Below are 15,082 nucleotides of genomic sequence, written 5' to 3' on the forward strand. Positions count from 1 at the left end.
GCAGGGGTCATTTGAGCTGCGAGGACAACCGAGCAAACAGCCTGATTCCGGATCAGTCCTCAAACAGTCCAGGATGCCACCTGGCTGTGGTGTCGTCCATGGCAACGCTCACTTCTCATTACATTATTTACGGAACGGATGGGACATAACTTCAGTCCTAAGTACAAAGCCTCAAAGAGTAGGGCCGACCAAAGTCAATGTTTTATTGGATACAATTCAGACCAAAATAGGTTTGATTTTCCAGCAGCCTGCTGTGGAATCAACTAATTGTGTGCTGCAGTGGTGTTCAGACGTTCTGTTCTATTGAGGCTGTCTTAGAAGAAATTGTTAAAGGAAATTTAACAAATGCCATCAGGAATTTCTCAATCTAAAGGCCTCTCTTAAAACTCCTTTAAAAGTGTGTACAGACTTTTTTACAGATGGTAAAATGACGGCTAACACAAGGGCTACTCACAGGCGGTAGGGACGGTGTGTTAGAGTAGGGGGACAACGAAGCAGCGTGAAGACATTCCTCAGGGCCAACTAGCATTCCACTAGCACTTGCCATGGCAATGGTGGACTATGTTTCGTAACACACAAACCACAGCCAAACAACACCAAATCCTCAGTGATTCCCTTTCCCACATCTTTGAGGGAAATTTAGCATAAAACAAACATTAATCTGCTATCAAAATGGATAAATATGAGGTTTTTTTAGGAATTAATCCATTCTATATAATATTTTAAATATAAATATTATATATTTACTAATGTTGTGCAACAGTAGATTATTTGGCATGATTTACCTATAGTAAAACAATAATAAAGGGAAAGGGATTTCTAAATAAGTTTTGGGTGTTTTATTTACCTGAGGAATGAGGCTGGCTGAGCGCTGTGATTTACCTTGGCTGTCTGGCGCCCCCTGGTGTCTCCTCACACCAGTTCAGCTGATGCTCGAAACAAGCAATGCTATTAACATAATTCACATGCAATTAGAAATATGGGAACAATTAGTAGAACACACACAGAATCACGGGCCATGCATTCTGACAGAAATAAATAAACCCTGGACACTTCTTCTTTGTAAAGCTCATCTCAGCACATTAAACAGTACGCTAACTTTCAGAGCTACCCAGCTTGTTTATTTGAATACTACATTTAATTCCTATGCTTAAACGATACTGGTAAATAAATGTCTTACTTGAACCACAAGTTGGCTTTGAACAGTCTCTCTGAATCATAATAGCTTTAGCACATCCATTAACCCCTTGCGCCCCCCTCACACTGACACATGTCTGTCGGCCATATAGTATCTCATATATATTATATAATATCTAAGAATTTAGGAATATAATATTTACTAGATATAAGCTAGGTGATGAACCTGGAAACTTTTGGGTTTTGGCGGGGTCAGACAACTGGTTAACTACGGATAGCCCACCTTTTGTTTTTAACCTTAGATAGCCAGTCAAGTAAAAATATAAGACCATATCAAGTTATCGTCACATGCAACAATTCAAAGTTACTTAAGTTATCCTGCTGTTCGCTCGTACGGTAGCTCTAGTGTGTAATCCTTTAAGTTAGTACTATGGCGTCCTAGTGCATAAGCATCCTAGCATTAAATGCGTCATGTGTTAGAGAGTGCACGGTAAGACACAAACCATCGAGGCATGTGCAGGACGAGCTGACCCTCACGCAACCACACGGTTCACCTCCCAACACGCACACCTCTGATTGGCCGGTAGGAGAGCCTTTGCTCCATTACCCCGGAAGTCTCTTGTGAATGAATGAATAGGGTTAGAGTTAGGATGACGCTTCTCATCACCAGATATTGTCTATGATTAAATACAACAAACTATATATTGTCTCACTGGACAATAACAACACGCCATTTATCCCACTCCCAAAAAAGTATTTGACGAAATGAAAAGACAGTACATGAACGTGGGGTTTGCATTCTGCTCTATTTTTTATTTTGTATACAGTGAAAAGACAGGACGTGTGAAGCAGAATGCAGGTGATCTGCATCCTGCTTCACGTGCTCTTTCACACACACACAAACACACACACACACACACTCTGCATTGAGTGTAAAGGAGGACCTGCCGTCAGGATCTGTGCTGAACCGTGCCGCAGGCTCACTCTTCGTCGTGTCCTTTCTGGAGACAGTGGACACAGAACACAGGATCAGCGTCTGGACATCCTTACCTCCTCACGGCAGCGTGTCGGTGACCGAGCGGTCGACCGCGCGTACCTTAGGACCGGTATCCCTGCTCTTGGCCTTCAGCTTGTTGACCTGGGACTCGGCGATGTCGGCCCTCTCCTCCGCCTCGTCCATCTCATGCTGCAGTTTGCGGAGCTTCCCCAAGTGGTTGTTTGCTTGCTCCTCCTGAGGACACACAGGAGCGGAGCATTGTGTGTTTCTAATATGTACCAACGTGGCCGGAATACGACATCGGAGGCCTTCACACATCTCTACTTACTGCCTCCTCGGCCGTCCTCTTGTAGGATTTGACCTTCAGCTGGAGTTTGTCCACCAGGTCCTGCAGACGAGCCAAGTTCTTGCGATCTTCCTCATTCTTGATCGATAAAGAATGGAGAGCATTCGTGGTTAACTTTAAGTGCAGTCCACTAGAAATATGCAAAGTTTATTATCACATCACCATGTACCTGATAGGTATAACTATAAATACAGGTAATTATCACATCACATTTTACCTGGCAGGTATTATATCTATTAAAACAGTTCATTATAACATCACTATGTACCTGATAGGTAAGTTCCTTGATGCGTCTCTCATATTTACGGACTCCTTTAATGGCATCGCTGCTCTTCCTTTGCTCAAGTTCGACTTCAGTTTCCAGCTCCCGCACCTTAATGAGACAAATGTACTCAATCACCTTAATTAGACAAATGTACTTAAGCACCTTAATGAGACAAGTGTACTTAAGAACCGTAATAAGACAAATGTACTTAAGAATCATAACATTGACATTTGTCCCCCATTGATGTTTTGAATGGAGAAATAAAGGATCTAGTCACACTCACCCTGGCCTCCAGTTTCTGGACCTGCTTCTTTCCGCCCTTCATAGCAATCTGCTCAGCTTCATCCAGGCGGTGCTGGAGGTCCTTGATGGTCTGTTCCATGTTCTTCTTCATGCGCTCCATGTGAGAACTGGTGTCCTGCTCCTTCTTCAGCTCTTCTGCCATCATGGCAGCATCAGTAATAGCCTTCTTGGCCTTCTCTTCGGCATTCCTACACTCCTGCACAGCCTCTTCAACTTCATTCTGAAGCTGAGCTGTGTCGCCCTCCAGCTTCTTCTTCTGGTTCAGCAGACTAGTGTTCTATAATCATGAAGCATATCTACATTTACATTAACATTTAGGGCATTTAGCAGACGCTCTTATCCAAAGCGACTTACAATAAGTACATTTGTCATAAGAAGTGCAACAATAAATCGCTGTCAGTACAGTCGCTAGGCTAACCCATTCCCCCGTGTTACAGCAATGATAGCAGCTACTGCAGTTGCTACACAGTTAAGTACTATAATACAATACAACACAATACAATACAATGTACAATGGTGGCCAGAAGGGGGAGGGTGGCTATGCAGAGTCGAGGTGGACTCTGAACAGGTGAGTCTTGAGTCTTTTTCGGAAGATAGTGAGCGACTCTGCGGTCCCGAGAACGGCATGTCTGTTTGTGTAAGTCATTTTGAACCTAGACATTCTGACATTCGACCGTCTTGAATTCACTTTACCTGAGAGTGGAGAAGCTGTACTCGCTCACTGACGTCCAGCAGTTCCTGCTCAGCCAGTTTACGACCTCTCTCAGTCTGTTCCACCAGAGATCTCAGCTCATCAAGTTCGGCTTGCAGAAGGTTGTTGCGTCTCTCCACAATGGCATTGTTCTCTTTCAGATCGTCAATGGCACGTAGAGAATCATCGAGCTGCAACTGGCAGTCCTACAAAGGCAGAAGATATAAGCTTTCAAAGTCTTTTGGGATTAGTTTGTCATCCTAAGTATTCACTAAGATACACCTCCAACGTACCTTCAGGTGAGAACTGACAGCCTTGAGCTGCTTCTGAGCTTCAGCCGCCTGCCTATTGGCCTGACTGAGCTGGATCTCCATCTCATTCAGATCACCCTCCATCTTCTTCTTGATTCTGAAGGCCTCGTTCCTACTGCGAGTCTCAGCCTCCAGGGAGCTTTGAAGAGTATCCACCACTCTCTGCTGATTGCGTTTGGACTGCTCCATCTCTTCATCCTTCTCGGCCAGTTTGCGCTCAATCTCAGCCTTCACCTGGTTGAACTCCAACTGAGCCCGAAGGATTTTGCCCTCCTCATGCTCGAGAGACCCCTGAAAAGTAAATCTGTCACTTATTTTCAGCTCATACATAGGCTCCAGATTGAAAAGGATGGTATGGTATTCTATGAGCACAAAGTATGTTTGAGCTTATCAGGAGCTGGTTATAGGTTTTAGGATGGAAGAGAAGGAACCTCTTGAGTCTCCACTCAAGTCTCCTCAAAAGGCAACTTGAAGAGGAAGTCAAGGTATCAAAGTTGCTTCTTCATCTGATTAAAAACCAATTCAGTCTCCATGTTTTAATCCGCCTGTATGACGACCTGCCCTAAGGAAGAACATGTGGTGTGAATTTCTTTTTACATTTTTAATTATTTTATGGGTCAAACTCACCTCAGCTTCTTCCAGAGCAGTTTGTATCTCAGCCTTCTCCTGCTCCAGCTGTTTCCGGATCTTCTCCAGCTCATGAATGTTCTTTCCGCCCTCGCCGAGTTGCTCAGTCAGGTCAGAGATTTCCTCTACAAAAGTGGCATTTACAATTCAGATTTTTCCTTTCACTGTGTTTTCTGTGTTTTCCAGGTTAGAGTATCTCTGCCTACCTTGGAGGTTTTTGTTCTCCCTCTTCATGGTCTCCAGATGGTCCAGAGATTCTTCATAAGAGTTCTTGAGTTTGAAGAGCTCAGTCCCAATCGACCTGGCCTCCTTCTGGGAACTCTCCAGCTCCGACTGGGACTCCTCAAACTTCTGCTTCCACTCAGCCAGGACCTGGTGTCATCCAATACATTACATACATTACAGAATCATCTTTATACGTTCAGAATACTGTGCAGGTTTGCGCTTTATTTTTTTCGTTACCTTGTCAAAGTTTCTTTGCTTCTTGTCCAGAGCTGCAGCCGCAGCATTTGATCTTTCCACATCCACCATGAGATCTTCAATCTCACCCTGAAGCCTGTGTTTAGTCTTCTCAAGGGAGGAGCATTTAGCGTTGACCGCTTCCACAGCTTCCTCTGCATCCTGCAGACGCTGCGCAAGCTTTTTCCTATCAGACAAAAGGACACGTTTAAATAAGTACCTTGTAAACCACAGGTTGTTATATTTACATTTAATTTACTCATTTTTTCAATTTTTCTTACTTTGCCTCCTCCAGCTCCTCAGTGCGCTGGATGGCATCCGTTTCATACTTGGTTCTCCACTGAGCCACCTCAGTGTTGGCCTTGGACATTCCGCGCTGGAGCTCAGCTTTGGCCTCCTGCTCCTCCTCAAACTGCTCCCTCAGCAAGTCACAGTCGTGTCGAGAAGACTGCACTGCATGGGCGAGCGCGTTCTTCGCCTGGCAGGTCGTCATACAGGCGGATTAAAACATGGTGAAGACTAAATCGTTTTTTAAAATCAGATGAAGAAGCAGCTTTGATACCTTGACTTCCTCTTCCAGTTGCCTTTTGAGGTCTTCAACCTGCTGGGTGTAGGACTGCTTCCCTCTGGTCAACTGGGAGACGAGAGAAACCTTCTCTTCAAGCTGCCTGGACAGTTCACCTGTGGATGGTTACATGTATGTCAGGACATCCCTTCTCCTTTAGCCATAGCCAGACCACACCCCTACGTTATGGGTCTTTCCAAGACTATCTTTAATATCTGACTCGGATGTAACTCACAATATGAATGTACTCGTTCACATTTTCTGATAGTATATTCAGTAGGTGAGTGTTGGACACATCCCTCTGTGATATGGTAGGTTATTTCACAGTTTCATATCCTGCAGTGTAGTCATTTTAAGATGTGGTCACTGAGTTATATTGAATGTGCATGCTTGTTCTGTTCGCCCAGCTTTAAGTTTCCCTCATGATAGATGTTACGTTGATGATCATACCATTTTCAGTTTGAAGCTTTGCTTTCTGCATACTGAAATCATTGATGGTTCGTTGCCCTTCCTCAGATTTTGTCCTGTATTCTAACATCTGGTCTTCCAAAGTGCGACACATCTTTTCCAAGTTGGTCTGAAAACAATGGCAATAATAATTGTTTTTAAATAGACAGATACTGTAGAAATATGAAATGTCTCTATTGTCCATCTACAAAAAAGCAATCAGACTCACCTTGGCTTTGGCGACCTGCTCCATGGTGGAGCAAACATCATCCAGCTCTAGTCTGCACTCACTCTTCTCCTTCTCCAGCTTCTGCTTGACTCTCTGCAGGTTGTCAATCTGCTCCCCCAGATCAGACACGCTGTCTGCATTCTTCTTCCTCAGGGAGGCAGCAGTAGCTTCATGCTGCAGCGTGGCCTCTTCAAGGTCCCGCCGCATCTTCTGGAACTCGGCCTCCCTCTTCTTGTTCATCTCAATCTGAGCCGAGGTGGCCCCGCCGGCCTCCTCCAGTCTCTCACTGATCTCCTCCAGCTCTCTGGCCAGGTCCGCCCTCTGTTTCTCCACCTTGGCCCGGGCGGCCCTCTCCGACTCCAGTTCCTCCTCTAGCTCTTCAATGCGGGCCTACAAATATTAATGTATAGTCTCACATGAAACCCTCTAAATAAATCTAAATAAATCTTGTTGGGGGCTTGTTTGTGCTCAGTTGAAAATACCTGAAGCTCCTTCAGTTTCTTCTGGAGCTGAGCACTCATTGCTTGTTCATCCTCAATCTTGCTGATGAGCTGGCTAACCTCAAAGTCCTTCCTGTAAATAGGTGACGATAAGGTATGGTATATCATCATGCCTCTTCTATCAAGTAACAAGGTAGAAGTAGTCTTCAATGCATTTTCTTACTTTTTGAGCCTCTCCTCCAATTGTTGCTTATCATTTTCCAGATCCATCAAACTCTCTTGGGTCAGCTTTAGGTCTCCCTCCAGCTTTCTCTTGGCTCTCTCAAGGTCCATCCTTATCTTCTTCTCTTGTTCTAGGGATCCTTCAAGCTTTTTCAGGAAGAAACCGTGTTTAGATTGCAGATTTTATTCGATGCAGCCTCAAATATCTGATAGCTATAGCCTTAAGATGTATGGCGTCAGCGCATCGAGGTGTTTGGACTACTTACGTCGTCAACCTGCTGTTCCAGCTTGGATTTGGCCTTGGTCAGAGTGTTGACTTTGTCCTCCTCACTCTGCAGGTCATCCAATGTCTGCTGGTGAGACTCCTGAAGAGCCTTCTTCTCTTTAGTCAGCTTGGCGATGATCTCATCCAGCGCGGCCATCTCCTCGGTCAGGTTTTTAACCTAAACACTTCTCTGGTCAGTATCCTTCCAAACATCACTGGGTAATATAATTTGTTAGGTAATGATTCTACCGGACCTTGTTCTCAGTGGCATGCTTCTCCTTCTCTACTTTAGCCAGAGTGAGCTCCAAGTCATCGATGTCTTTCTTAAGTTCTGAACACTCATCCTCCAGCTTCCTCTTTTTAGCAGTCAATTCTGAGTTCATCTCTTCTTCGTCTTCCAGCCTCTCGGTCAGCTCTTTGGATTTGGCCTCCAGCTGGATCTTGCTCTTGATCAGACCCTCACAGCGCTCCTCTGCATCAGAGAGACTCTCTTGGTCCTACATGACATAAGGCAAGCAAAACGATGTATTAACACCACCATTGAAGCCAATTTAAATCACAAAATACATCTTTGGTGTTCTTACAGTTTGGACTTGGAGGTGCAGGTCATTCTTCTCTTGGAGAAGTGAGACCATCTTTTCTTCCAGCTCCTTCTTGCGGGCCTCAGATTTGGCATACGCTTCCTTTAGCTTGAGGAATTCTTCCTTCATGTTTGCCATCTCCTTCTCATTCTCAGCTGATTTCAGCAGAGGCTTGATCTTGAAGTACATCTTCATCCAGGGCCAGTTCTTGACCCCCATGAAGGCCCGTACATTCCACTGGATCACCAGTAAGGCATCCCTGGGAATCAATCCATGTCAATGTTTTTGAGAACCTTTCCTAATAAACACTAACACGAATAATAACACATGATTGTTCCTCTAACCTGCGTTCAACGATTTTCTGGAACTCAAGTCGAGCAAGTATTCCACGTGCTCGTGATTGAACTCCAGTGATGATGAGGGTAAGACGGTCGTCTCTCATCTCCTCAAGAACACCCAAAAGACCAGCTTTGAAGAACACCTGCATTTGGAAATAAATCGAATTACCAGAAAATATAATTGAATAAATGTAAGTTTGTTTTTCCGCCACTTCACCCAGCTCAGACCTTGGTGTGTCCAAATCGGTACTGTTCATGGTCAATGTCAAGACTGCCCAGCAGTTTTTCTGATGCCTTCTTGTTGTCAATGAACTGCCCCTCTGGAATGGCAGTGGGATTCAGAATACGGTATCTGAAACCAACAGATACAGTGAAGGGAGGGAATGGTCATCAGATACCAGCACACACTGACGTTACAAATCCTTCCCCTTCTCTGCTTGTTCTCCATCTGTACCTCTGTTTGAAGTCCCCGTACTGGATTCTGTTGGGGAAGCCCTTCCTGCAGATCCTGATGCCCTCCAGCACTCCGTTGCAGCGCAGCTGGTGCATCACCAGGGGGTTCTCCATGGCCCCAGGAGTCTTGGTCTCGTTGGGGATGAGGCAGCGGACAAAGTGAGGGTGTGTAGACTTCAGGTTGGTCATGAGCTTGTGCAGATTCTCCTAAGAGGAGGAAATGCATGCCCTTCATCATTAATGATGTAAAACGAATGAGAAGACCTGTAACGTGAAACATATTATTGATACGCCACATGTAATTTAATAGCCATGGGATAACGGTCGGGTGTTGCAATCCTCAGTTTGGACTTTTATTTAGGTGTAGCAGAGCTGGGGACTCGTACAAGTAAACATTGGGTTGTAGCGCCCTCTGATATCGAGATGAATAATCCATACATATACCGGTAACTGTAGTATAAACTGACAAATTAAATGTTTAGTTTGTTTCTTTTGCTGTACTGATATCCAGCGCTTGGAAGTCTGAGTGTAACACCCCAGTGTTTAGGGACCTGCTAACAGACGTCTGCGTGTTCCACCCCAGTGTGAAGAGACCTGCAGTGCTAACGGACATCTGCGTGTTCCACCCCAGTGTTTAGGGACCTGCTAACAGACGCCAGAGTGTTCCACCCCAGTGTTTAGTGACCTGCTAACAGACGCCAGAGTGTTCCACCCCAGTGTTTAGTGACCTGCTAACAGACGCCAGAGTGTTCCACCCCAGTGTTTAGAGACCTGCTAACAGACGCCAGAGTGTTCCACCCCAGTGTTTAGGGACCTGCTAACAGACGTCTGCGTGTTCCACCCCAGTGTTTAGGGACCAGCTAACAGACGCCAGAGTGTTCCACCCCAGTGTTTAGTGACCTGCTAACAGACGCCAGAGTGTTCCACCCCAGTGTTTAGGGACCTGCTAACAGACGCCAGAGTGTTCCACCCCAGTGTTTAGGGACCTGCTAACGGGACATTACCCTGTGTAAGGCAGACACCGTCTGGAAGGAGGAACCCTTTTTCTTCTTTCCTGCAGCACTTTTTTCTGCCGCATCTGTAAAATACACATAGCGTTGTCTGTCTACAGTATGTGGCATAACGGGATTAACATAAGTGTCTGAAAGAAGCATCACACACCTGAGTCAGTCCCGGCGTAGCCAGCGAACAGCACTCCCAGCAGCTTCAGGTTGGACTTCTGGTAGAGCCCGACCACAGTCTCGTTGAGCGGGTCCTTGTTCTTCACCAGCCAGTTACCAATGTTGTAGTCAACCACACCAGCGTAGTGGACCAGGGAGAAATGGGCCTCCGGTCTTCCCTTAATAACCCTGGGCTTCTGGAAGTTGGCAGTCTTTCCAAGGTGATTGTCGTACAACTTGGCTTTAAATGTTGCATCACTGGCTTTGGGGAACATGCACTCCTCTTCAAGGATGGACATGATACCCATGGGCTAAGAGGAAATATAGCGAAAAGATGGTTTGAATATGTAGTTAAAGAAATGTGTCCTTGCTAATCGTCATTAAACCATATACCTCGACCCACCTTTTCAATGAGCTCAATACAAGCTGCCAAGTCCATTCCGAAGTCAATGAACTCCCAAACAATTCCTTCCTTCTTGTACTCCTCTTGCTCCAAGACAAACATGTGGTGGTTGAAGAACTGCTGCAGCTTCTCATTAGTGAAGTTGATGCACAGCTGCTCAAACGTGTTGAACTTCAATGGGAGAACACAGTGGAGCAGTTAGAATCGGTCCTCACACCCATAACGTATTACTACACACATCAGCATGGCAGTACTCACACCAAAGATCTCACACTCACCACATTTTACCAAACACATAGATAACATGGCAGTACTCACATCAAAGATCTCAAACCCAGCGATGTCCAGCACACCGATGAAGTACTGGCGAGGTTGCTTGGTGTACAGAGTCTGATTGATCCTCACGACCATCCAGTTGAACATCTTCTCGTACACTGACTTGGACAGTGCACCAATGGAGTAGTACACCTAGAGGTTAACCACACAGAGGTTTACATTAACCGTTGATCAAACCTTTCCCTTCTTAGTCGGATTGGAGATTCTCTTTGATACTTGTTGTATTATAGTAAACCTCACCTGCTGCACACTCTGGCCTTTTGTGACCCACTCATTTCCTACTTTCACCCTCGGGTGACACAGTCCCTTGATGACATCAGCTGAGTTCAGACCCATCAGGTATGAAGCTTTGTCAACATCTGTAGGGCAAATAGAAAATGAAGCATTAGGTACACAGAGAGGATCTTCAGTAGCTGATAGAATGAAGTCCTGGTCCATCACCCTCGGTGCCGTCTGCCTCTGCTTGCTCCTCTCTCTGCTTCGTCTTGTACTTCATGTTCCCATAGTGCATGATGGCTCCCACCAACTTGTAAATGCCGTTTTTCTCCTCTTGGGTGAAACCCAGCACATCAAAGGCATCCTAAACAAAATACAACGAGCTGATCACAGACAGACATAGAGGAGCCTTTTGTAATAGCAGGCCGTTGACCATTTTACTACTTACATCAGTGGCTACTAGCTCGTCCCTATCATCTATAGAAGCTACCGTTGTCTGTCCTTGGGAAATGAACTGGTAGTCATACGGGTTGTTGGTGATTAGCAGCATCTCTGGAAGACATTTATGAGTATACGATTAAACCCAATATAGCTTCACACACTTTCAAATTAAAATTGCACAACAACCCTACCAGACGGCAACCAAATAATGTGCAGTGCTTGCAAACATTTTAAGCGTGCAACATGCAACGTGTGCTACTACAATAAAAAGCATGTAGTAGCAATGTGTGCTACTACATGCAATTGTTATGTTGCATGTATCTGACATGATCTCTCTCTTTTAATAAGTCGGGAGAAACACAGTTTTTTGTTTATATTTAAAGCTTTCATTGGGAAACAGCCACTTTCATGTGGACCATACTCGACTGGGCACCGTCGAGTATTGTATATACTTTATAGATATATTCTATTGTAATTGTTATATGTTATCCTTGTAATTGTGTTTGTTGTGTATGCTCGTCGCCACTGTAAGTGAGGGGGACCTCAGTTTCTCTCTAGTGAAAATAAAGGTTATTGTATTGTATTGTATTGTATTGTATTGATAGGTTAATATTACTGGCATTCGACTTCAATAGTGACATATCTAAATTCAGCAATAGTTGAAGTTGCTCGTTTATCTGAACGATAAGATTATTTGGTGCCCCCAAACGAGTGCTCTCTATATAGTTCTCCTACTTGGATCCTTTTTAAATGGTCTGGTATGCGGTTCAGTGATTCTGCAATGACTGCCGGAGCGTTTCCTGCTTAGTCTCAATGCTCACCAAGGAGCTCCGGTTTCCTTTGAGACAGGATCTGGTAGAAGATGTGGTAGTCCCTCTCAGCCTTCAGCTGGAAGGTCACACGAGACTTCTCCAGAAGATCTACCCAGAAAAATAAGAAGCAAATTAATTTGCGAAAAGATGCAATGTCGATATTTGGATTTAATAACATGCATTCTTCTTTCAATCGTATGGGCTAAACACACAATGTGCTGAGCTCCTACTTACAAGTTTCAATGTCAGCCGATGACAGCTTTCCACTGATGCCAAAATGGATTCGGATGAATTTACCCTTTGGACAGTTGGGGGAAAAACCGAAGGTTAGACAGATGAAGCACACAAAAAACCAAATGCACCAAATGCACCACAAATCAACCAAACGATCGATTCGACTGATTTAGCCTTCGTCCGAGTTAACCAAACCCAAAGGCAGATATCATTAACTGAAGAAGGGACTCATCTTGACATGATTGTCCTTCGGAGGAGACGTAAAACCGAGGTCCTGACTCACTGAGGTCATAAAAGATCCCAGGGCACTTATCGCAAAGAGTAGGGGATTCCCCGGTGTCCTGGCTACAACTGCCCAACCAGGCTCATTCAATCTGGCCCCCTAATCATCCCCCTATATAATTGGCTGATTCATTAATTCCCTCACTATCCACTTGAAGCTAGTGTGTGGTGAGCATTCTGGTGCAGATTGGCTGTCGTGCATCCCCCAAGTTGGTGAGCATTCTGATGTTTCCAGAAAGAAATAGCACCACATAAATTCAAGGATTATTCTTTTTTCTTTTTTATGAATCATCACCATGTAATTCTTGGTAAATTGATTTTATTTAACACAAGAGGGCACAATTGACTTTAACTTTAACATGTATCTTTGCTTGAACAGCTCTCTATAGTCTGTCAGCCTTCCAGATCTAGCCTACATTGTGTGGAGGGATGGAAATGTGGACTTACAAATCTAGAGGAGTTATCGTTCCTGATGGTTTTGGCATTCCCAAAAGCCTCCAGAGCAGGGTTAGCCTGGATGATTTGATCCTCCAGGGTCCCCTACGAGTAAAAATAGATATCACCTTAATTCTTATTTATGGAATAAATACATATTGCTGTACATATTTGGGTGAAATATTTGAAACCCGATATGCTTATTGGCCCTCCTGCCTGCGTCTGTTAGCTGGTACCTTTTTCTCAGAGCCTGCAGTTTCTTTCTTTCCAGTAACAGCAGCGATACTGGCAAAGTACTGGATGACTCTCTTGGTGTTCACAGTCTTCCCAGCACCGGATTCTCCACTAGATGGCAGTATTGCAGCATTAAGATTAAACACAAACTGCCCTGGCTTATGTGTTGAAACAAATCTTGCTCAATATATAAATAAGATGTCAAACTTACGTGATCAAAACGGACTGATTTTCTCTGTCTGTGACGGGTAAAATCATGACATGAAATACATAGATAGGAATTTTATAGATGGAAAAGTAAATGAATCCATCTTTCTTTTACTCACCTGACAACATGTACTGGTAGGCATTGTCGGAGATGGAGAAGATGTGGGGAGGAGCTTCACTCCTCTTCTTGCCTCTGTAGGCGTCGACCACCTTCTGGTCGTATACCGGCAGCCACTTGTAGGGGTTGACGGTCACGCAGAACAGCCCTGAGTAGGTCTGTTGGGACGCCATGCTGGTGTCAGGTGAGAGTACTGTTACCATGAGGCATTCATGTCATCGTGCTCTGGGAGACTCACGTAGATCATCCAGGCGGCGTAGCGCTCCTTGAGGTTGAACAGCACGGCCGGCTCATGGAGGAAGGTGAACATCGCCATGTCTTCAATTTTATCGTACTTGGGCGGGTTCTGAGGATGGACGTCAATCTCTTTGACAGTAACGGTCTGACGGGATACAGAACTCAGTTACAAAACACAGTTACAGAACACAGTTACAGAACACAGATACAAAACAGTTGATTATTTACTATTGTAATTGAGTTCATGACTGCACAACTCACTACAGATCATTTTTTTTATAATCTCTCGAACACTAAACAAAACCTTTGTATGATAGTTTGGTTTCTAAAACAGTTCTTTTATATTACAAGATTGTTCTTATAAAATGGGAACACATTTATTAGTACAGCTAGGATTGGTGCTGGCTTATGCTGCATATGCTTATCGTTCCAATGTCTTTGTCAAGTGTCAGATGTGGTCTGTGAGATGGTCCCCTGAGATCCATCTTAAATGCATAGGATAAAGCCACAACATCCCTTGATGGCGATATCTTCCCAAACAGAGGTTTGCAGTTGGAAGAAAAACTACCTTTCCGAACTCGGTTTCCGCGGTGACTTTGTCCCCGTCCCTCGAGCTGATCCTGGCCTTCACAAACTCCACGTCCGGGTCCGTCACGAAGCATTCTTTCTTCATGTCAAACTGCCGGGTTTGAGCCTCCAAGCGCTCCCTGTCCGACTTCCTCAGGAAAGGGGCGGCCACCCCAAACTCGGCCATCAGAGCATCTCCCATGATTACGGCTGCTTGGCTCCTCCTGAGGAACAAGAGCCTTCGTTAAAGACTGGGAGGACGCTAGGTTAAGACTTCGTTAGAGTGAAGAACCCCAAGACTCAATTATCACCCAAAACAAAGAAATTGGCAATACGTACCTGTATCAGGTTAGCTTCAAGAGGGCTCTGTGACCCTGTGCTGATGTGATCAAGCCTGTTAGGTTGTCGGTGGCGTGGGCTGGTCTGAGCTCCCTCTGGGCAGACTAGGGTTCGGATGGATCGAAGCTGAGACCCTGGTCCCTCTTTTACTCTTTATATAAGGCTCCATCAAGCCAAATATGGAGGTAGGACCTTTGTTTGATTGCAGTGTGTCACAAGATAACAAAAGACCTGGGCTCTATTGTTCTGGAGGGGAGGGGCTGACCAATATGGACCACGGCCTTCTGAGTCGCTGCTGCTTCTTTTACTGATCAATCACTCTGAAACATTTATTCGCAGATATTAGTAGAGAAAGGTATGATAATTTAATACAGCAAAATTAGAT

General features: G+C 44.8%; 1 protein-coding gene across 1 annotated transcript; it reads right to left on the bottom strand.

Moving 5' to 3' along the window:
* Positions 1–1,924: 1,924 nt before the first annotated feature.
* On the bottom strand, positions 1,925–14,840 carry LOC115537505 (myosin-7). Its single transcript, XM_030349478.1, has 38 exons — positions 14,698–14,840; positions 14,360–14,582; positions 13,793–13,936; positions 13,556–13,712; positions 13,441–13,468; positions 13,232–13,340; positions 13,008–13,100; positions 12,279–12,342; positions 12,054–12,152; positions 11,240–11,343; positions 11,017–11,155; positions 10,816–10,934; positions 10,558–10,707; positions 10,240–10,410; positions 9,838–10,147; positions 9,681–9,754; positions 8,678–8,883; positions 8,452–8,575; positions 8,230–8,366; positions 7,889–8,144; positions 7,559–7,801; positions 7,306–7,482; positions 7,041–7,186; positions 6,860–6,950; positions 6,378–6,767; positions 6,152–6,278; positions 5,699–5,817; positions 5,418–5,614; positions 5,140–5,323; positions 4,884–5,049; positions 4,678–4,802; positions 4,033–4,341; positions 3,742–3,945; positions 3,029–3,325; positions 2,749–2,853; positions 2,463–2,558; positions 2,234–2,368; positions 1,925–2,138 (listed from the first exon to the last, which is right to left on the bottom strand). The coding sequence occupies exons 2-38, from the start codon at positions 14,558–14,560 to the stop codon at positions 2,118–2,120; spliced, it is 5,817 nt and encodes a 1,938-aa protein (XP_030205338.1). The 5' UTR covers positions 14,561–14,582; positions 14,698–14,840; the 3' UTR covers positions 1,925–2,117.
* Positions 14,841–15,082: the final 242 nt, after the last annotated feature.

Source organism: Gadus morhua, chromosome 23 (assembly GCF_902167405.1).
Source record: "Gadus morhua chromosome 23, gadMor3.0, whole genome shotgun sequence".
Taxonomy (NCBI): Eukaryota; Metazoa; Chordata; class Actinopteri; order Gadiformes; family Gadidae; genus Gadus; species Gadus morhua.